Raw genomic sequence first — 23,160 nt, 5'->3', positions numbered from 1 at the left:
AGCAGAGGAGAAAAGACAAAACGCGTCCCAACACTATGAGTCACAACTCAGAAGAATACCATATCACAACATTGAATGCTGCATATATATATAGCCCGGCTCTCCCTCCTTCCTTCTCTTTTTTCAGTGCTTGGATCACCCATCATCCCTGGAGATTACTGTAGGCTTCAGCAGGTTGCCTTTGAGGGCTAGGTAGTAATTTTGCTTCTACTTTGGCTTTCACAGAAGGAAAAGTATTTTGCCTACTCTGCATGACTTTCTATGTTATCAAGGGGACAACTGGTTTGGGGTGATAGTTTAAATGAATTGGTTTAATTGGCATTATTAAGATCACTGGTGAATGGTTAGGTTATATGTGTTTCTAATTGGTTTGCATGGCATTTGACTACAAGTGGCACTTCTTGGCAGGCTGGTGTGGGAAAGAGGGGTTTTGGACAGTTGTTGAAGAGCACCCATGGGCTCTTGTATTTTAGACTGATGGTTTGATTTTGATTTATCTTGATAGAATACAATTTACGAGACTGTTAATCAGTTTGGGGCTTACAGGCAGAGGGGAAAATGTGTCTATTCATTATCTAAATCTAAAGTCACAGGGAAAAGTGTACAAATTTGCAGCAGTTTTTTGGAAGAGACTGGCAATTTCAAATATCTTGGGTTGTATTGTGATGGAAAACGTATGTTGAAAATACATTTGGACATCAGTAAATTGAGAAGGAGTAAAATATTCACTGGGTTGCAAAGATGTTTTTTAAAATTTTAATTTAAAATTAATTTAATTAGGTGACCGATCAGTTATTTCTGATTTTAACATGTTCACAGCCAAATGTCACATGTTTTATGGCACTAAAACCTGAGGTGAAAGAATAAAAATGATTGTTAGGACCTTTCAAAACAAGTTAATAACAATCATTCTTGAACTTCCTCTTGAACAAATTATAGTAGCCAGGATGAATCTCCAACACTTCAGAGTGTGGTTGAAGTTGAATGAAATAGAGGGTGCTTGTCTCACCAAGCACTCTTGGCTCAAGCCAAGATTTCAAGGCTGCTCCTGGGCAACCACTGTCAAGATCTGGCAAGGAAACTTCGCCTGCCCATTGAAACTATGTTATCTTGTGCATGTCATTCTGCCTCAAGGAACCGGATGAGAAGGCAGACAAAGAAAGAGGAAATATCAGTGATTCTTGTTTCTTAACTTGGTTTATTAAGATCAAAGGAAATCATTCTAGGACAAATTATTTTTAACTACTGATCTGTCTTCAGATTTGCAGGGCTTTTGGGTAATACTCTCTGCCTATTTGGAAGGGATGTATCTGGGACTGTAAAGCTTAGAGAAGTTACTTTTTCAACTACAGCTCCCACATTCACCCGCCCAGCATGGCCAGTACATGCTACATGAGGACATTGTTTTCTGAACAATCTTGTACTTTGCCTACAGAACTAAAGGGGAAAATCCTTAGTATCTCTTTACTCAGTATCCTAGTAAGGTCATCTCAGGATATCATTATGGAACTTTTGTGTGATGACAACTTTTTGTTAGGCACAAGGTAGCTCTGTTGTTATGACTGAAATATAAGTACAAAGCTCTGTTTGTGTGTGTGTTTAAAAATAATATATATATATATATATATAGCTTAACTTATTTCCTTTATTTTATTTTTTTTGCATTTACTGCAAGGTTCTGTGGCTAAATACAAATAAATTACCACTATCACCATGACAGGTCAATTTAATTATTTAACAACATTCATTCATTCACATATCCCATTGCATGTGATTTGGTACACAGAGGAGTCCATGGACTCCTTTAATTGCAATATTATCACCCCATGATAAGATCTCCATATTGAAAGGAATACCAGTAAGACTATAACAAGTACTAATACTAGCATGTATTCATTCCAGTTTTGTTACTAGTCACCTTTTAAGCTGCAAACAATACTGCCACCATTTAAGCTGCATTTGGGAGGCTGAACTGTAGTTTTCTTGCTATCTATGTGGTTTGTAGCTTATCTTGCTAACCCCAGCTTCAAATGATTCTGGAAAATGCAATGACTGTTGGTTGTTCAGCTTTTGAAAATGAAGTTAGATTGCATGGGGGGGGGGGGGGGGGGGGAAATCACCAAGACAGTGTTTTAGATGAATGTGATATGATAAAATTAGTAGATGGTTGATAAGATTCAGTGGGTCCAGAGAGATTGATTAGTGTGGCAAGCCAAAGAGATAGAATCATTAAGTTTAACCTTATTACCCTTTCAGACAATGTCCATTTTCTTAACATAAGAGGTATTTTTTTTCTCCCAGAATTTAGGAAAGTTATCTTTTGGGATTACCACTACAAAATTTTACTATACAATCTTAACTGCTAAATCTACCCTTGTACACTTATAAAGTCTAGTGGCTTCATGACCTCTTACTGTGGGTATACCACCCATATTTAAAGCCCATGTAATTGGGAATGAGGAAGGAAGAACTCTACTGGGAATAATTTGTAGAAGGAAACACTAAGTAACTTAAGTGCCCCCTATCTTCAATATTGTATTGGCAACATGTTTTTCAGTTTCAAACTGTCCAAAGAAACATTAGAGAAATCTTTAGGGAATGTATAATCTGGTCCTGTCAAACCAGGCAGACATGCTAAGTAAACTGTAATCTTGAGCCCATTTACTTGGCAATAAACTTCACTTTACTCATTGAACGGTCCATCTGAGCACACATGTGTACGGGTCTGATGGAAGTCTTTTAATCTCTGAGCTGAAAATATTACTACGACTTTGCCTTGGATGTGAAAACTGAGAGCTTATACACATGGGTCAAAAGGCATCTGGATGATGCAAGCCATTAGCCCCAGGCTGGGATCAAGCAGAGTAGATGCAGATATGGTGAGTCCAGCTTAAGTGGGGCCTTAACTCAGTCAGAAAAGACAACTGGTAGACTGGAAGGCCTGGCACACCCAGTATCTGCCCATACCATTGTGTTTGTTGAGAAGACCCACATCATGGCCTGTGCTGTTGGATAGGGACACCTGGCCATGTGAGTGTAGCCAGGCACCCCATTTCCACCATTACAGGGTGCAACAGGGGTCTCCTCGGCAGATGTGATGACAAAGGCAGGTATGGGGTGCACAGCAGTAGTGGGTCCATGGTGTGGTGGTGAGTGGGCATGTAAACATCTGCCTGTTGCTGTGCCAGCCTTCTGACTGACCCAGGTCAGTTTAGGACAATGTACAAGAACTCACTGCTGTACAATTCACAGTTATAATCAGCAATTAAAGGAGCTTAAAGCAAGGTGTTCTGCTCTTTGGCTGAAACAAAGTTAGCTTTCTAGTGACATTCCAAATGAGGGCACTTCAATTCCATTTCCCTGCATCTGAATCAGTAATAGTTAATCCCCACAAGATGAGTGATTTCATCAGTTACATGGCTTAATTGCCTGCCTCAGGTTGCCTAGCTTCCAGAATGTCTATCTTGCACTGAACTACCCTGATCCACCTGGCATAGCTTGTAGGATTTTAGTCTTTATGTTCAATGAAAATGTGGATTTCTGAATTCCTACTTAAAATGTCCTTAGACTACACAAGACTGTTGTACTGAATTGAAAAGAGTGATCCAGTAAAAACAAACTTATTATTATTTGGATATAATCAATGAGTCAAACTCTAATGCCTTTTTAGGGCACACACCTCTATGGTTCAGCAACTTGTAGGTTCTGTTTGACCACACTATTCTAACAGTGCAATGTTACACCAGAGATGTGTTGGCTTGGGGGGGGGGCATTTTCTCCCCCTTTCCCCCCTAAAAATCTTTTTGCACAGAAAAAAATAGGAAAATGGGGAGAAAATAAACAAAATAAAATGGGGAGAAAATAAAATAAAAACAATTTTAAAGTATTTTCTTTTAGAATGATGAATAAAACATTTAAGACATGGTGTTCATATATTTACTCCACTAAACTTCTAAATACTGTATAACAGGAAGACATAGCATCCGATCCTTGAGGTTCGGGGACATTAATTTCCTTTTTATTAGTATCTTCCATTACTTTTTGCTTGCTCTGAATAAATTGTCAAAACCAAATAGGTCCCATACAGTTCAGTTGTAGTTTTATTAGTAACAAAAAAATATTTTTTTAAAAAAGAGAATCCAGTTTTTAAATATTGTCTGACTCAACTGTACTTTTAATATAACAAACATGATAATTTTCTCCCAAACAAAAATACATAAATTTACTGTATTGTATTGTATGTGTATCGTTACATTTTATATTCCTGAAGTGACAAAGTGATTTTAATAAGTATATGATTTTCAATATGTATCAATATGTAAAGAATGTTAGTATCACCTTTTTTCATTTTATTGTTGAGAACTTCTTTTTTCAACTCAAAAAGGGTCCTAAAGCTTCAAGGTTTCTGGAAATTTTTACATCTGTGCTCTACATGTCTACTCAGAAATAGATCCTATTGTTTTAAATAGGGCTTACTTCCAAGTGTATGTAGGGATAAGGAATATTTCCCAACTGGGATTAAATCTGGAGTTCCTGATCCCTTCAGAAACAGCAGGAAGGAAGACAGTATGTTGAAATTCACTCAAATTGCAAGAAATTGTTATTTTCTTCCCAGCACAACAGAATCTGATCCGAAAAACGCTATAAACTGTGCACTTTTTGAGAATTGCACGAGAGTTGACAAACTGCAGCTTTGAAGTAAAAACCTAGACTTTGCTGTCTTTTTATTATGCACAGAAAAGCGAAAGAAAAGACACTTGGTTACATTGTTTTTCTCCATTATCTGGGAAAAATACACAAAATGAAAGACTAAATTGTGTGCTATACCCCATACAAATGTGGTGAAGGATTTGACCTTATGGCTGCAGTCCTTGCTGGTCTAAATGCTGCACAACCCAACTGTTGTGCAGCAGTAAAAGAAACTTGGGCCAACTGAGGCTGCAGCTATATATGTTTGTGTGTATGTGCATGCGCACAATTACCACATAAAAAACAGCAATTATACATAACAAAAATATTGCTCAAAAGCAGCAACCTTTGCACAACAAAAAATGTACACAAAAAAATCTTGTGCAAAATCCAGGTATCTTGCACACACAAAAAATAGGCACTGTTATTTTAGTTATTTTAGTGTTATTTTAGTTGCTGTTGTAAACCCCACAATTTTAATGTTGTGCAATTTACTTTCTGTGCCAAAGGCTGCACAGTTCTTGGGAGAAGCTGTGTGAATTCCAAAATACTAAATAGATTTCTAGGCAAAAGCTGTGCACATTTCATGGGAAAGTTGCACAGTTTCCCACCATTGCAGGATAAAAAGCTATGGGATGAAAACATATTTCATTGTTTTCAACATCCACTGAAATGTCGAAAAATCAAGTATTACCACCCTTAATGTAGGATTATAGAGATGGGAATCAGGTGTTCCTCCAGAAACTCAGATGCCACAGCTAGCATTGCCAATGTTGTGGAATACTAGCCGCTGCAATCCAGCAACAGCTACATGTCTGCCACACTTGGTCTAAACAGGATTTTTTTCCAGCTGGAAAGCCAGATGATACCTGCTCCAATTGCATACAGTACTTTTGGTTTGTGCTTAAATGTCCTTTCAAAGATGTACAGACAGTTCCTAACAATTTGTTGACACAAAGTTATTTTGATGACCACCCCTACCAATCATGCTGCCAGTGGAGCAAAAATGGGAATCAAAGAAAAAGAGCCCAAGTGGTGTACTAGTGATGGACTGGGGCTTGGCAGATCGGAGTTCAAGTTCCCAGTGTCCCAGTGAGCCATGAAATCCACTTAATAACCATGGGCTCATCACCTTTTTTAGCCCAATGGTGTCACTTGTGACTTCCGTATCAATAGATGGTGAATCCACTCTAGGTTTCAGCTGAATTTTAAAGGACTTAGAGAAGTGCCTCACTATACCACCCACCAGGTACAACACCCTGGACAGTATCTCTGAAGCTGTAAGTGTAACTTACTTTGAAATCTGCAAGGATAATTACTCTAGTAACTTGGGGGCTGTGCAGACTGTCTCTGAAGAGGCGGCCTGCAGCCGCCTCCATCTTCCCTATATTGGGGCTGTGGCAACAAGCCATGGCCCTGATCTGGCTTTTCCAGGGTGCAAAAAGGTGCTGCAAAAAGCAGCTCCTTTTTGCGCCCTGGAAAGGATGCGATCGCAGCGCTATGGCTTTAAAGTACTCCTTTGGTGCTCTAAACACAGCACCATAGGAGTGCTGTGATGCTGCGCACTGTGTGGAGCGGTGCATGGTGTCACACCGCCATGAGGCTGAAGTCAGGGCATGTGTTCAATGGACACCACGCCACAACTACGCCCCAGGCTAGCCTTAATGGCCAGTCTGCACAGTCCCTAAATGTCCAAGCTCTGTCTAATACTCATCATGCCCAATGCCTTGTGCTGGAAATTCAAAGGACAATGGTGGTTCCTTCTTCCTCATTTGTGAAACAGCTGCTGGACAGTGCCTGGGCGTATCCCTGTAGCCTATTTTTACTTGGGCTGCAAAGCTGGCCCTGATACTGTCCAGTTACCATTGCACAGCTTGGGGAAGAAGCAGCACTTCCTGACCACAGGGGCCTGCCTTAAACTCTGGATACATCTACACAATTGGGGGGGTGGGGCCAGTTGCATGAGGACTCCTTGTGCAATGTCTGAAAAAGTGCTTAGTCTGGCTTAAGCCTTGGTTACACCAGCACAAGCTGCTGAGTGAATCCTCATCAATGTATGCTGGTGAGGGTCCCAGTTCTAGAAGTAGCAGTTCTATAATTGTAATCTTTCCCCACCCTTATACGCCAGGCCAGAGCAACCTTTGACCAACTAAATGGCCAATAGCCATGTATGGCAGCCAGCCTGCCAGAGGTTACACAGACCTCTTATTTTTACTGCTATCCTGGCATGGTTAAAAAAATAAATTACTGAGGAACTAGCTGGTTACTATAATTTCTGGCTGGTGGACTGAGTTTGGCTTGGCAGGTCACAAGTTATGGAGAACTGCTATAGGCAGAAGAAAAATCCATGGCAAATGGCACAAACTATATAGCTCCAGGGACTGTGATGTAAGTATTTGGAACAAGGCTCTAGTTATCAGTCACTACTTGTTCCTTTCCTTCTGCCTCACAGGGATTAGGTCTGTTTGGCTTTGAATCTCATCATAAATTGCATTTAAAACTGAAGACAGCAATATGTTATAACAAGCTGAACTTAATGGTCTTGGTGTAGAGCAATATCTGGTGTGCTGTTTGTTTTTTTCCATCCTCCATCTAAGTATGAACAGAAGATCCCAAGGGCAACAACGAAACTATAAAAGAATGTTTGCATATATCCCTATTCATGGCAATGAAGAAGGCTTCAGGCAAAACACTTAAGCATCTGGTCTCTGAAGTACAGCCCAGAGATCTTTGCTAACTTGTAGCCTAAACATTAGGCCATGACTCATGCTGAATAGAGAGACCTAATGGATGAGAGATACCTGTTGATGTGAGCCCTTTACAGATGTTCCAAGTATGCAAAATGCGGGCACGTAGCTTGGACTGAGGTTGCAAGCTCCACCTTTCCCCACACACATATTCTTTCTTCAAAAAGTTCAAGGCAGAGCTGATGCCTCAATGCCCCTCCTTTGCCCATTCATTACTCTCCTCAGAAGAGTGCCCTCCAGATGTATTAGAACTCATCACCTCAGCAAAGATGGTAATTCTGGCTAGGGATAATAAAAGCAGTATTCTAAAACATCGACAGGTACTGGTTTGGCAAATAATGTTCACCATGTGAGAAATAACCAAGACAATGACACTCACATCTTTAGCCTCTTGTACCTGATTTCCTTTTTGTCCTCAGACAGGGAGAGGGAATCACAGAATCATAAAATCATAGGGAAGAGAAAGTCACTGGAAGAATGGGGGCCAAGTTGATTGGGAAAGAACTTTACTGTTTTTGTTTCTGTTGTGCTCCTGATCCAAATTGGGATGCTTCTTGCAATGAGAGAAAAGTTTCCACCAGGCACAGATATTATTGTTTTTCATAATAAATGATTAGCTTTTATTCGTACCTTTTGCTTTCCATTGTTCTACAGCTCTTTCATGTGATGCTACCTGAGCATTGCAATCCCATGCCCATCTCAAACTCCCAATAGGACTGCTAGCTTTATTTGTAGTTGTTTAGTTGCGGCAGGCTGCTTAAAACATTGCATTATAACATTCCATTTTTCTTAACCAATTCTCAGCTTAGGATGCACCCACACTGAAGAAATAAAGCTTCTGACATCACTTTGACTGCCATGTCTCAATGCTATGGAATTCTGGGGTTTGTAGTTTTGTGAGATATTTAGCCTTCCCTGTTAGAGGGTCTTGGTGTCCCATGAAACTACAAATCTCAGAATTCCACAACTCTGACCCATGGAATTTAAAGTGGTGTCAAACTGCTTCCTTTTTGCAATGTGACAGCAGCCCTAATCAAACTTCACCTGTTCTGTTGTAAAATATCTATGGGACTCAGAGAGGGGAATTCTTTCAGTCTGAATTATTTTACTACACTGGAAAAATTAAAAATAGGAAGAACAAATGAGAAATCAATTATTATTGCTATGTTCCAGTTTCTTTTAAGGCTTACTCACAAGTAATCTTTATGAATTCATAATGCATGTCAGGAATGCTCAGCATTGAAACTGCCACCTTTAAAACAATCTAATGCTATAATGGAATGTTTTAAGCAGCCCACAGTTTTTAAGTGACTCCAATTAAATCAGCCTGTTGAAAGGAGACATGTACAGAGAACAGGCATCTTAAGCTGGTTTTACATAAGTGGGGATGTATAATAATGGAACAGAAGATATATAAACAACATGTAGTAATTCATTCATAGAAACAAAACTTTTGCCCAAGGGAAGCTTCTTAAAATATTTTTAGTCTTCTGGATGCGAAGACAAAATTAATGAAAAATACAAAGGAAGACAATTAGTTTTTTGTGGGTTTTTCAGGCTATGTGGCCATGTTCTAGAAGATTTTCTTCCTGACGTTAAAACATGCTGGCAAAACGTCAGGAAGAAAATCTTCTAGAACATGGCCATATAGCCTGAAAAACCCACAAAAAAACTATGGATGCTGGCCATGAAAGTCTTCGACTTCACATTGAAGACAATTAGGTTTTTGCCCTTAGCCAATAGGGCTCTTTCTTCTAATTTAGTATGGTGGTTTCTTTTACTCAATGTTAAAGTACCAGTGCTGACAGACAAACACAAAGCAAACTGTGTGTTTGTGTTTATTTAAAAGAGAAAATGCAGAATGAGTAAACTGGGAGTGTAGATGCATTATTCCAACATTATTATTATTATTTTACTGGAAGACAATCTGAATAGAAATCAAGTTATAAAAAGAAATCATATAACAACTACATTGTAGACTTGATGTCTAGCATGTGTGGGGCAGGAGGAAGCCCGGGGCATTTTTAGGGGAGATTCAAGTGTTTCTTCGTATAACACACCAATCCTTCTCCAGAAATTCCCCCAGGTCATTACTTTTTTTAACTTTCAAAACAACACAAATGAGCAAATCACAAGCGCCTGTTTTTACGTCTATGCAATTTGGGGGCCAGCACAAATACAGCTAGGTGTTTTTGTGTTTCACTCTTGGTCATTTGGATTTCCTGTGTCTTCTCACAATTGGTTTAATTTTTTCTCCCTTGTTTGGGTTATTGATAGTTTCAGAACCTGGATGTTGGAGAAAACAGAATGATTTAAAACAAACTACTGTAGAAGGTTATTTGTAGAAAAGACTTGGTCGACTTTTGTGGATCCTTCCATAATGTGTCACTGTCCCTTATTACTTCAGCAATGACATGAAGCTGTCATTTTCTAGCTGATTTTACCAATATTTCTGAAATTTTGCTTTTAATAGTTTCTTTCACTGACTATACAACTTGTTGGTTATAGGGAGCAACCTGGTTGAGCAGCCCTGAGATGTGAGTCCTATGCTTCAGACACAAACACAAGGTCTGTTAAACACTCTGTAATGAGATCTAAGAGCAATTGTGGTTAATGGTTAATTACACTAATTCCAAAATACAACTGTGGTATTTTTGCTTCTGCCAAGACTCACATGTTTGTTCGCATGGGTTCCAGCAGCAAATCTCAGGAAATGCACAGAAAAGGGATGAAAATTAAGAAATTACTAATTAGAATATATAGTGACATTGAGATCATTCCCACTACGAAAAGCTCTGATTCATGAATCGATTTATGTACCCCTGGTTCCCACTGGAAATTGATTCTGATACTCATTTGATCAACTCCAGTGGAAAAAAAGCAGGGCAAATGCCAAAAACCTGGGGTATTTTGGTAGCCGCTTTTTAGCAGTTCTTCTGCTAAGAATCGATCCCAACTTGCATCCACTAAGTGGGAACACCAGATCGGGATAGATTATTTTAGAGGGGAGGGCAAATGGCAGAAGGGTGTGTGTCATCCATCCCTAGAGATGTCACACACACCCAGTGCCACCATTTTGGGTCGTTTTTTTTGAAAAAAATTAAAACTAATCACAAAATTGATAGATTGGCAAAGCAGCTACTTGCAAAGGCGAGTAGTTGCTCGGCCATTCTACTGGTTTAGCTATTAGTTTTGCTTTAAAAAAAATAATCTCCCATCATCCTCCTCCTCCTTTCGGCTCCCTTCCTTCCTACTTTCCTCCTTTCCTTTCCCTCTTTCCGTCCATGCTTCCCGGTGCTGGCGGAGCCTCCTGCCCTGCTGCAGGGCCTCCATAGCTTCCACCAGGGCTGGCGGGGCTTCCGACATTGCTGCCACTTTGCCGCCGCTTGCCCAATACTGTGCTGAAAACCCCGCAAGTGCCACCAGCCCCAGAAAAGCAGAAGAGGCCTGGCAGCAGCACCAGAAGTCCCGCCAGCTCTGGGAGAAGCAGGCTGGCTGAAGGACTGCTCCGTCTTCCCCAATGGGAACGAAAAGTGTGCCAACGGAAAAAATTGATTCCAAACAGGCCCCCTTTTCATAGTGGGAATGGGGGGGGGGGCCTTTTGGAATCAATTTGTTTAGCGGAGCAGAGCCGAATAAGGAAGCATGTTATTCCTCCTGTGGGAATGTGCTCATAGATACAGATATATAGATAGTTTATTTGTTGCCATCTATTTTACAAATGAAGGGGAAAAATACAGATTGCAAATGGGGTAATATCACCCAAAGAAACTTATTTACTTATATTTTTCTTATGCTACTTCAAGAAAGGGATGGTTGGGTTTTTTTTTTCTTTTTGAAAAAGGTTAGTAAAGGTTTCTTCATTACACTTCACATTTTATATGTTTATTTCTATGATGTTTACACACTTCAAAATGTAAAGTGTTACTATGACAAGTATTTAGAAATGTACACTGCATCACTACTCTTCTAAAGTAGCTATTGATCCTCATCAAGTCCTATTCAGATGTCATTCAAATATGGAAGAGGGAGCTATATGGCATTTCTGCATATTGTGTTAAATGGTGTTATTGCTGTTGTTTGTGTTAAATGGTATTATTGCTGTTGTTTGTAGTTGAGTGTTTCAGTCTGGAAATGATTCAGTTAAAACACAGATGGGAATCATGTGGTCCTCCAGATGCTGTTGGTTTGCAGCTTCTAGCATTCCTCACCATTGGCTAGGTAGGGATGCTGCAGGATGCAGTCCAAACATCAGGAGATCCTCAAGATTCCCATCTGGAACTTAGAAGAGTAATCTGGATTACTATATATGTGATGGAGGAATAGACGTATGCTACAAAGACAAACTCCTTCTGAACAAATTCTGCCAAGAAACCCTGTGACAGATTCACTTTAGGGGCGCTGTAATTCTGAAATGACCTGAAGGCACACAACAACAAAACAACATTGCACACATGGACACAGGGACACATGTGACATCAGAGAGTGGTCAAGACAGCAAAAGTTATTAATGAGGAAGAAAATCCAAGCTAGGAGAAACTGCAGTAGTTTGCCTTTGCTAGAGCCTACAGGGAAGCACATGTTTCTGCCCTCTCCTCGCTGCTGAGTTGAAGGCAAACTACATGACACTTTGAACTTAGCTGAAGCAAAGGGAGTAAGCTAAGAACAAAGAGTGAAATCTGGAGGAGGAGAGAAAAATTTAAAAGCAGCTGAAATAGTGAGAGATCAATTAGGACTATCCCTGCCAAACTGGGACAGAAAAAGTTAAATGAAGTTCTCAGTCGATTGCCCTAGCCACATGGGATAGTACTTTTCTGGCACTCTGTCCAATCTCTCCTCTCCACACGAAATGTCACATTTGCAAAGTAACCTTATGACCTGAGTGGGTCATAAAGTGGACCACTATTGTAAAATAGTCTGTGCACTCTAAGGGTTTAAAAATTGTGCAACTGCTGCCTGTTCCTTCTGAACTCTATGTGCTGTACATACATAGGGCCTCATCTATGTTCCTTATACAAACATGATATAAAAAGCACAAACATTTCTTTCTTAGTTGCCATTAACTGCCCTGAAATCTCTAGGATGAAGAGTGATATACACTTGTCCCTCCATATTCGTTAGGGTTAGGAGCACAAGACCACTGTGAATATGGAAAAAATGCAAATAACAAAAATGCCATGTTTTTACCTGAGAGGATACCTCTCTAGGAATCTCTAGGTCCTCCAGTGCAACTCTGTGGTGTACGTCCAACAGACACTGATCATAGAACCGAGGTGGAGGAGCTACAAGTGCCCAACAGAGTATTCTCTCTAGGAATCACTAGGTCTTTCAGCGCATCTTTTAAAGCTGACCATTGCACTGGAAGACCTAGATATTCCTAGAGAGAACATATTAATGAAATTCATGAATAATCAAATCCACAAATATCAAAGCCACAAATATGGAGGGATGAGTGCAACAAGCTTTCAAACAAAGAAGTTAATAATAATAAGTAATAGGGAAAGGTTTGGTCAGAGGCAGGCAGTTTTGGCAGCCCTGGGTCCAGTGTTCTGCAACTAGGCCACAAAGACTTCTAAAAACATGGAATGGGGTGGAGAAACAAACCTGGGAGACCTCAGAAGTCCACTTTTGCTTTTAAAAGATTGGGATTGTTTAAATGTTAAACTGTCAGGAAGCTGTTATAGTGCTATTATTCAACTATCTGTTATGGCCATGGAATCCTGGGATATGCAATTTGGGGAGGCAATTTAAAATTTTCATTCAGAGAACTTCCCTAGTACCTCCAAATCAAACTACAAGCTCCAGGATTGCACAGGATGTTGCCATGGCAGTTACAGTGAAATCATAGTGCTATGCTTGTGTAGTGTGACAGGACCCCAAGAGATGCAGATCATGAAACCCAACTCAAGAAAGGGCAAGCTGGGTAAGGTCAGAGATCCCCAGATAAAAGTCCTAGCTCTCTTTTCCATGATTTCACTTATGATACTTAAGTTGTAGGATTAATGTAAGAGTTGTGCTATCTGTTTAAAAAAACAAAAAGGACATTACTGGAGGACTGGGCACTTTAGATGCATTTGGGCTCTCCTTTCTTTGGGCCATTGTTCAAGTTAATCAATAACTTGAGTGGCTCATTACTTAATTCCTGAAAAACCCAGCGCAAATATGTCTATACTTGTTGGCAAGCTGGAGCATGTCCAGAGGAGAGTGAACAAAATGGTGAAGGGTCTGGAAACCATGTCCTATGAGGAGTGGCTTAGGGAGATGGTATGTTTAGCCTGAAGAAGAGAAGGTTAAGGGAGAATATGACAGTTATGTTTAAATATTTGAAAGGATGTCATATTGAAAAAGGAGCAAACTTGTTTTCTGGTGCTCCAGAAACTAGGATACGGGGCAATGGATTCAAGTGGGGCAATGGATTCAAGCTACAGGAAAAAGCATTCCACTGAAACATTAGGAAGAGCCTCCTGACAGTAAGAGCTGTTTGACAGTGGATACACTCCCCTGGAGAATGGTGGAGACTCCTTCTTTAGAGGTTTTAAAACAGAGGCTGAATGACTCTCTGTCAGGAGTACTTTGATTATGTACTGTATTCCTACAAAGCAAGGGGTTGGGCAGAAGGGCGCTTATGGTCTCTTCCGATGCTATAATTTTATGATTCTACACTGATCCAACATATTTGGATTGCAAACAAGCCACAATTTGATCGTATGCTCGATTCATTATTATGGGCATTCTCCAAGGTAACGCAATTGGATTATCTGTCTGTCATTCCCTTTATCCAAACAACAACTCTGAACTATTCCTTAGTGGATTTCCCCCTCCCCCATTAGCTAAACAAATTAGCTAAAAGTAAAAATATTAATGCTGAACTCAAGGGTAAAAATGAGTACATCTAGTGAGCAAGAAATAATCAAACATTAGACTCAGTCAGCTATAGAAATATGAAGGCCTGGGGAAAAGCTAGTAAAAAACTGAGAGGGGGGGGTCGTTTTATGGAGTTTTCTTCTAAAACACCTTTCCCTAGAAGAACTGGGGAAAAAAGGATTATGGAATATTTTCTTTTAGAATTCAGAACAAAAGATTTAAAACAAGATAGTCATATTTACTACTCCAAAATAATTTCTCAAGCTATGCAATATTAATATGTTTATGTAATACTACTTACAGTATCAAATCATTTCCATTCCTGTTGTTGCAAACAAAATAATTATGTCTGCTTTACTAATGTTGATGTTTTTATTGCATATTTCTGACCTGTTCCTCAGGCTGCAAAACCACAGTAGTTACTTTCAGCTCAGATGTTGCTTACAATTCAGAGCTTTTGTATCAAAATATAATTTTAAAAAAATAAATAAATTCAATTTGTAATTTTAATCTGAATAAAGTCCACTTTCAGTATATCAGATATGATACTTTTATGCCAAACAAAGCTATACATAATGAATTGTATGTTCCTAAATTAATAAAATGACTTGTTATCTGTAAAGAGGGGTTAATGTTGAATTGCTTTCAGTTTTCCAAAAATTTCTATTTTTTTTTAACCTAAGCATTTGAAAAATATCCCACCACCCTACATATCTGGAAGGTTTCCACCTCCAAAGGTCTTTTAGCACCTTACTGAAAGAAAGAAGTTGATAGTACAGTGCTGCTTCTTCCGGCGCCATGCACTGGAAGAAACAATGGTATGTGTGCCGCCGCAAGCACGGGGATTGAGCATATGCAGTTTTTGTTTTACATGGGGGGGGGCAGGGGTCTGGAATGGATCCCCCACATAAAACATGGGTGCACTGTATGAGCTTTTCATAGACTTGAGCCTATTTCCTCAGATGCATCTGTGGAAGTAGGCTCAAGTCTAAGAAAGCTCTTGCTACGTTCTTTCCTTTCTTTAGTCTCAGAGGTGCTACAATGGCCATCTCACCCCCTCCACGTTGTAGGCTGTGGAGATGAGATGGACCTTTTGCTGCCCTCCCACTAGTTGAGACCAGTGCTTTAAAACATGTCATGGCATGGTTGCTATGGCATACTGGCTGCTGAGGACGGGGGAGGCAGGATTGGCACGTCGCCCCCAAGCAGCTTTGTTCCGAAGGAATTCAGCAACCCACCCACCCGCTGCTGGAGTAGTGTGAAGTTTACTTGGTCACCTATGGGCCGGGTAGGAATTTCCCCCCTTTTCCACGAGTTTTTTGCCTACCCCATACTGTTTCCAATGGCATCATGGGAAACTGGCTTGGGTGGTGTCTAAATAATATTGATTTGGCTTAAAAGAAGTTTAATTCTGATTGGATTGATTAATATTGCTTTTGGCATGAATTTTGGATTTGATCATGGTGAGCACCTTGGACACCATACTGGGTGTTAGGAAAATTTCTGGAAACACCTCTGCGGGCCTTGCAACCTGGAAGGTGACAGAAAGAAATGGACCTTGTGTCTGGCTTGAAGGAATACCCCGACTATAATCTTTGCAGATTAGGAAGGGGAACTTCTTGTTGGACTTCCTTATGCGAGCGGCCCAATGAGCAACCCAACCTTTGGACTGTCATTGAGGGCTCAGGTGTTATCGTGCTTGTAAGCTGAAGAGGTGGTCTATGGTAAAACACCGGATGCAGCTTCTCTCTCACTTGGTCTTTGTTAAGGTATTAGTTGCAGTTCCGTTAAGAATTTAATAAATAGGTCACTAAATGGTCCTGTTTTATCCCATACATCTTGTGTCTGGTCTCATTATTCCAGTGGTTGGGTAGCAATTTTCCAGACTAACTGATAGTCTCAAAGGTGCATACTGATTTTCCAGACTAATACAGCTATGTCTTTGAATTTTACATCTTTAATAAATCATGGAGTAATTTATCCAAGCTAAGGCCACTGATCTAACCTAGGCACCTGAGAAACTACCAGAAACAAACAAGGAGTCTCCTTAAAAAAAACTAACACATTATACTTGGCCCAGATTTTTATAGATTGCAGCCCAGTTCATCAGATGCATATTTGTTACAACCCATGAAACCTTATGCCAAATATTTTTTTCAATCTTTCAGGTGCCCAAAACTGTTATTTTTCTGACAGTCAAATTACAATACAGGCAGTCAGCCAAAAGACATGAGGTCTAGGTCAGCTAAGGCTCCTATAGCCATGTGGCTACAGTAGTTCAGGTACTGACAATTTTGCCTTCTTACTGGGGAATTACTGGGGTTGCCCTTGAGGGTGACATGGAATTTGCAGTTAATGAGAAAGGAGGCAGCTTGACTGCTATCAGAAACCACATTACACAGATTTTAAGTCACACTCGCAGCTGGTATAGTTATGCTCCCAGTTAAAGCTGTTGGTGATGACTTTTGAAGCATGTTGAGACCTCAATGTGTGAGGGATTACCTCTCCACTTAAATATGTGTCAAGTCATTAGGATCTATTAGGTATGCTCTCTATCGTTCCCCATTGTTGGGAGTAGTAGAGTAATGTGAAGATGCAGGACACAGACTTTCCAGCTGTAGTGTCTCCATTCTGGAATGCTTTCCCCTTGGATATCCTACTGATGCAAACATGGGCTCATTTCAGCACCAGTTTAAAGCTTGACTTATAATTCAGCTATTTGAAGGCAGCATTGATGGCTTGGTTTTAGTGTGCTGGACTAGAGGTTTGATTTTAATTTTAGAAGTTATTTTATGTTGTTATACATTTTTATATTGTTTAACATGTAAACTTATGTAAATTTAAGATTGTAATTCATCTTCCCCAGGTCTTCAAATATTTTGACAAAATAGGTAGCTACAGTAGCCAAGACTGAAATTCCAACAATTCAGCATGAAGAAATATACTTTGCAAACAGTAACCTCTGCTGATAAAAAAACAGGTACAAGAATGTCATTAAAATGAATCTAAATGGAGAAATGAATCTAAATGAACCTAACATGAGCTATTGTTGCATACTGGGAGATTCTGAGAGTTCTAGTTCAATAAAATGACTTTTTCAAGTTTACTGGAAGTTACTGGAAAGAAGGTTATATTCCTAAACATGCATCTCTCTGGAACATTTCTTTGATTCTTAATTCCAAGGAACGTAATGTAAATATAATGTAAACTTAGCAATAAAAAAGAGTGGATTAAGTTCTTGAACAACCCCAGCATGCAGAGACTTGATGCAGGAGTAAAGGGTGGAAACCCAACTCTTTCAGTTGCAACACAAAAGTCTATAATCCAATATTCTTCAGTGAATACAACGTTCATCTCTTTACAGATCTGCTAACATGTTTGCCAGGATCACAGAACACAGTCATTGCTAACCATTTCAGGATTGTTCCTTTTATCCCAGCTGGCAAAAAACAACTCATTATAAATATTTGTCTCTCTAGGTATATATACACCTTATCTTTATGGGTAAATGTACACGCACACACCCTATACAGTTATAGCAAATTCATAATCTTTATGTAGTCAAAATGGCACCATGGTGAAGATAAAAATCAAATAAACAGAGTTAAAAGCCCCCCCAAAAAAGATTAATTAAAATGTAAGACAACTTAAAAAGCAATTAAAAACTCATCAGCAAAGAAAAATAAAATAAAATAGAACCTGCCTTGATCCAAAGCCTGTTTTAAAACAACTCAGTTGAACTCCCAAAGTCTTGCCTAAATAGAAAGGCCACTCTTTGCCTGCTGGCAGAAAGAAAACAGGGAGGGGAAGAGTCTAGCCTTCCTCTGTAGGGGGTTCCTCACCAAGAAGTTCCACAGCTATAAGTAATAAGTAAAATTAAGTCAAATTAAATGTTGTTAGTGATATTCATGGGCCCCTAAATAGTTTGTGCCTTGGCATCTGCTCAGTCATGCACCAGCTGAGAGATACATTTTTGAACTACAAAGCCTGATAATGTTACTTTCTTGGATAAAATTTCTACAATCTCTAAGCAGGTTAGAGGTGGCTGAAAGATTCTGGGAGTAGGCTCAAAAACTGGGTCTTGTAGTCCCCAAACGTAACATTTCAAGCCCTGAAAACTATAATGAAGCATGGCCTGGAGTCTGTATGTCTTTACTTAGTTGATGTACAAGAATTCAAATCCAGAAAGTGAATTTTACATCTTACAATCAACCTGTTGCATTCAGATTCCACCTAAGACTAATGTGAACATCGCATAGGAGTTTATCACATGCGGCACTTCCGTCGCCCAAACATCATCAAATGGGGTGGAAGCATCACCAGTGTGATCATGCCACAAGCGCTTCTGAAGTGGAACGGAAGCATTATTGCTATGGAATCACCATGGAATCAGCCCTTTTCTTATTAACAGATTAATCCATTAATAATAAGAAAAGGGCTTTTCCACTGACGATTCCATAGTGATAACTCATCTGTTTCACTTTAGAAGCACCAGGCATGATTACACTGGTGATGCTTCCACCCCATTTTGATGATGTTTGGGTGACGGAAGCGCAATGTTTGGAGCTCTGTGTGATAAATCCCATAGATTCATAATATATACCAACCCAGCATGGAAAGGGATCTTCTAGCATTTTGAGATTAACTATGAAAAAGAAGTTGTAGCATGTGTTTTTAGAGATTAGAATGATCTACTTACCACCCCAGCCTCATGAGCATTCTCTGGGCCAGTTTATCATATTGCCTTTCTGGTTCCCAGCCTGCACACATCACATTCCAAAACTCCCTCCACCATTCATATGGACATCCACCCACTCTGGGCTTCTGCCTTTGTCCCTTAACTACCATAGTTAAAACTGAACTTGCCACCTCATTGCCATACCCACAAGTTTTTGTATTTCTATGGCTATTCATACAGTCTGATTATAAAGGTCCTTCCTGGACACCAGTTCACTCCATGCATGTGAGGAAGTAGCCCAAGTGTATGAAAGCATATGATACAACTTCTTCTTCTCTGTTGGTCTCAAAGGTGCTACAAGATCCCTTTGCATACAGATATTCCAGACTACAATGGCTAAGTCTCTGAAACATACCTGTCCAGTTAGGGATATCAGAGTGAAAGGTAGAGAGAGCTCCTATACAAAACAGTTGTGTAGAAAGGGAATTTCAGTACATGCTGCTTGTTACCTGGCTGCATGACAAGCAACACCTGTTGAAATTCCCTCTTCTGCATAATGGTTGAAAGTACAGGGGTCCTCTCCAGTTTTCAATCTGGCAACCCTACCTGTCACAGCCCAAACCTAGTTCATTTTAGTGACATTGTCCAGTGCATGATGCCCAAGTGTATATTACTGAATCATCTAAAGCAAAGACTCAAGCATGTCCACTCAGAAATAATACCACCAAATCCAGAGGGAGTTACTTGTAGGCAAGTACATGCAGGATTATAGCCTCTGCACAGGAACATTTTGCTTCCAGACTGGCACAATACCACACCCAAAATACTACTTGTGAGAGACAATTTACACTAAATACTGCTTGGATTTTAACAATATCAAAGGGTATGTTACCTAAGCTAGAGTTGACATGGATATAATGAATGCAAAAGGCAGAGGAAAGCTAAGTTGATACCTCTTTTGCTAAAACTGACAGAAACAAGGGAAGTGATAAACATAGCTAAGGTTTTACAGAAACTGAAAAGACAAAGGGGGATTTTGCTAGTGTTGATACTTGCTTGAATTGAATATGAACGAAGGGGTTCTCAAACTTCTATACCTCCATTCAAGTTCATGCAACAGGACACATTTTTTGAAGGATCAACCTGAATGGATGGCTATTGAGCAGAGACTGGAAATAGTTCCTACAGGGACACAGGAACCATGTTTGACTCTATCAAAAGTATTGGCCAGGAACTATTGTTTCAAACTTAATTCAGTGAACTGTAGTATTTTAATTTTTACTTTTTCACCACTTGCACTGTATCCAGGGAGAGCCAAAATGGTGTAGTGATTTGAGTGTTTGACTATGACCAGGGACGTAGCCAGGATTTTGGGAAGTGTGTGTGTGTGGGGGGGGGGAGGGGTCCAGACTAAGTGCCACCATTATAATGGGGCTTGGGTGCGTCAGTGCAGCAGCACACACATTTTATTTTATTTAATGGAAGGGGGGTCCGGACCCCAAGAACCTCCCCCCCTTGGCTACATCCCTGCTATGACTCCACAAGACCAGGGTTTGATCCCCAGTTAGCCATGGAAATCCTCTGGGTGACCTTGGGCAACTCACACCCTCAAATCCTCAGAGGAAAGCAAAGGCAAACCCCCTATGAACAAATTTTGCCAAGAAACCCCTGTGATACTTGCTTTAGGGTTGCCATAACTCAAAAACAACTTGAAGATGCACAACAACAACAGTAACTAACTAACTAACTAACTAATAACAACAATAGTATCCAGGACTTTCAATCTGTGTGCTGAGCAATCTAGGTAAGTTTTCACTCTGGCATTAGTTGTCTGCATTTATAACATAATGGAGAACGCTTGTATGGAAGAAAGACATGTTGTGTGATTCTACCAGGAATTATTTTTACTCTATTATTTATTGTTAAATCAAATGATAGGAAGTTCTATGAAACCTTTCATACTATATTTATTCTGCAGTCTCCTCTCCATCTGTCTAAAAACAATTAACACTACAGTATCTGTTTCCAATGATAATGCTGGGCATGAATATTACATGAGAGCACTGTTAAATCAGTGTCTCCATATGCCATATGTCTGGTAGTAAAGTCACACAGGAGCACTGGGGAGGACTATACCACTTTAGTCACTCAAGCTTAAATATTTCAAAGGATCCTGCTATTCTAGATATTTCTCTAAGGCACTCAAACGTTAACTTCAGGTGTGGGTTTTATACAGTTAGATCTAATTTCCAATAAGCTTCACACAAAACAATTGAACTCATACAGCCTCATAAGAAGATGGCAGGTTAGCTTCCACATGCACGTCTGCAATTTGATGAAGTGAAGACTTAAAAGTATGATGAGTTTATCACAGACCAGATTTCATAGGCAGCTATTATCAGCTAGTAAGCCTGGACCTGGCTGGGATCAAAATAATTTTTGCTATTTTAAAAATATATATTTTGTTTCAAAATGGTCCAGGAAAGCCCCAAGATGATGATGAGAATATGTTCATGTTCCCTAGAGAGTGTTCAAGGGCAAACATTTTTGTTTGTTTTGTGTAGGAGAGAGTATGGTGGTGTGTGTGGCCATCCAAGATTGCAGAGCAGGCTAATGCATTCCCCAGCCTTCCATAGTTGCCCACCCCGGTTTAAATTATAGACACAGGCCCCATACAGACAGGCCAAAATAAAGCTGCTTCGGGTCACTTTGGAGGTATGCTGTTTAAATGTTGCATGCGTCCTCAGACTCTGGGAGCCGTGCCAAAGCCACGATCCAGTCCTAAGGACTGGAGCACAGCTTTGGCACAGATTCCAGACTCTTAGGATGCATACATCATTTAATCAGCCTAACTCCAAAGTAACCCGAAGCAGCTTTATTTTGGCAATCTGTATGGGGCCTTCATGTTTTTTTCTGCTCAAATCTGCAAAGTCAGAACAAAGCCCATTCACTTCTTCCAGGCAATCTAAACTCACTGTCATCCCTGTGTCTCTATCTTTCCCTGGGATTATATTTTGAAATATAATTTGGAAATAGTGGGCATTAAAGACCAGCATGTACTCCCTGAAGCACCTCACCAATCATTAGGAAGTTAAAAACTAACAAACATGCAATCTGCATTTATTCATTCCTTACCGGTTTCAGGATTAATGGCAAAAAAATCTTGATGATTTCCATTGACGATGTGGAAAGTCAGCTTCCCTTGGGAACCAGAATCTGGATCAGTGGCTTCAACCTGAAGGATGGAGGTATTGGCCCGTGAATTCTCCATAACAGAGGAATAAAAGACAGGACTGGACATCTGGGGTGGATTGTCATTTACGTCGGTGACTTCAATGTAAATTTCAACCACAGAAGACAGAGGGACTGATCCTAAATCAACAGCTAGCACTGTCAGCCAGTAATGAGAGTTGGATTCTCTGTCTAGTGGCCTTGTTGTAAAAATTGTACCTAAGAGAAATAAAATAAAATAAAAATTCTATGCAGTCAGTGACATGATGAGGCACTTTGCCCCCAGCTTGGACCAAAACTTATAGAAAACAATGCTTGTTCTCCTGCACAGATCTGGTCTATTATCTGTCTTTAAACAATGGTTATTTTCCACTAGTTCAGGGGTCCCCAGTGTGGTGCTCTTGGGCATCAATGTGCCCTGAAATCTCCCTTGATGCCCACCAGATTACTTGTCCTTCCTAATTTTTAGATAACAGTGATAACGATGACAACAACTGGGATGCAAGGATGTTGAAAAGCAATACTCTGCCCTCGAGTGACTTCTTTATTTCAAAGAAGACGTCTAAGCCTTAGAAATATTGTTAGAAAATAAAAATAGGAAGTGGAAACTGTTAAGTACTTTGTTTTGAAGAGTGTCCAGATATCCCAAAAGGGGGAGGGGATAAAGTAAAATGATGTCAGACAGCACTTTAGGAAATTAGACAGGGTGGGAGGAGGGCACAATAGGAAGTGCACAATTATTTTAATGTGATGTGTGTTGGCTATTGGGGGGGTGACAATGTGTGCGGGTGTTTGTGGTATTTTGGTTGTTTGGATGGAGTTTTGTCTTCTGTGAAATGGGCATTTCAAGGGGAAATATGAGATTTTGCATTTGGGGGCTCAGATTCTACCTCTGGTTGGTACTCAGTTTGCCTTCAGTGCAACGGGTTTCAGAACAGAACACTGTGGGTT

The 23,160-nt window shown here is 39.9% G+C and overlaps 1 protein-coding gene across 1 annotated transcript in view; it reads right to left on the bottom strand.

Moving 5' to 3' along the window:
• The window catches only part of FAT2 (FAT atypical cadherin 2), a 152,833-nt gene that overhangs the window by 74,068 nt on the left and 55,605 nt on the right, over nucleotides 1–23,160 (bottom strand). The window contains exon 3 of the mRNA XM_042453782.1: nucleotides 22,114–22,428. Coding sequence (XP_042309716.1) covers nucleotides 22,114–22,428 — 315 coding nt within the window. The remainder of the gene's footprint in view (nucleotides 1–22,113; nucleotides 22,429–23,160) is intronic.

This window comes from Sceloporus undulatus, chromosome 2 (assembly GCF_019175285.1).
Source record: "Sceloporus undulatus isolate JIND9_A2432 ecotype Alabama chromosome 2, SceUnd_v1.1, whole genome shotgun sequence".
Lineage (NCBI taxonomy): Eukaryota > Metazoa > Chordata > Lepidosauria > Squamata > Phrynosomatidae > Sceloporus > Sceloporus undulatus.
The sequence above is the reverse complement of the archived record's forward strand: the minus strand, read 5'-3'. Positions and strand labels throughout refer to the sequence as shown.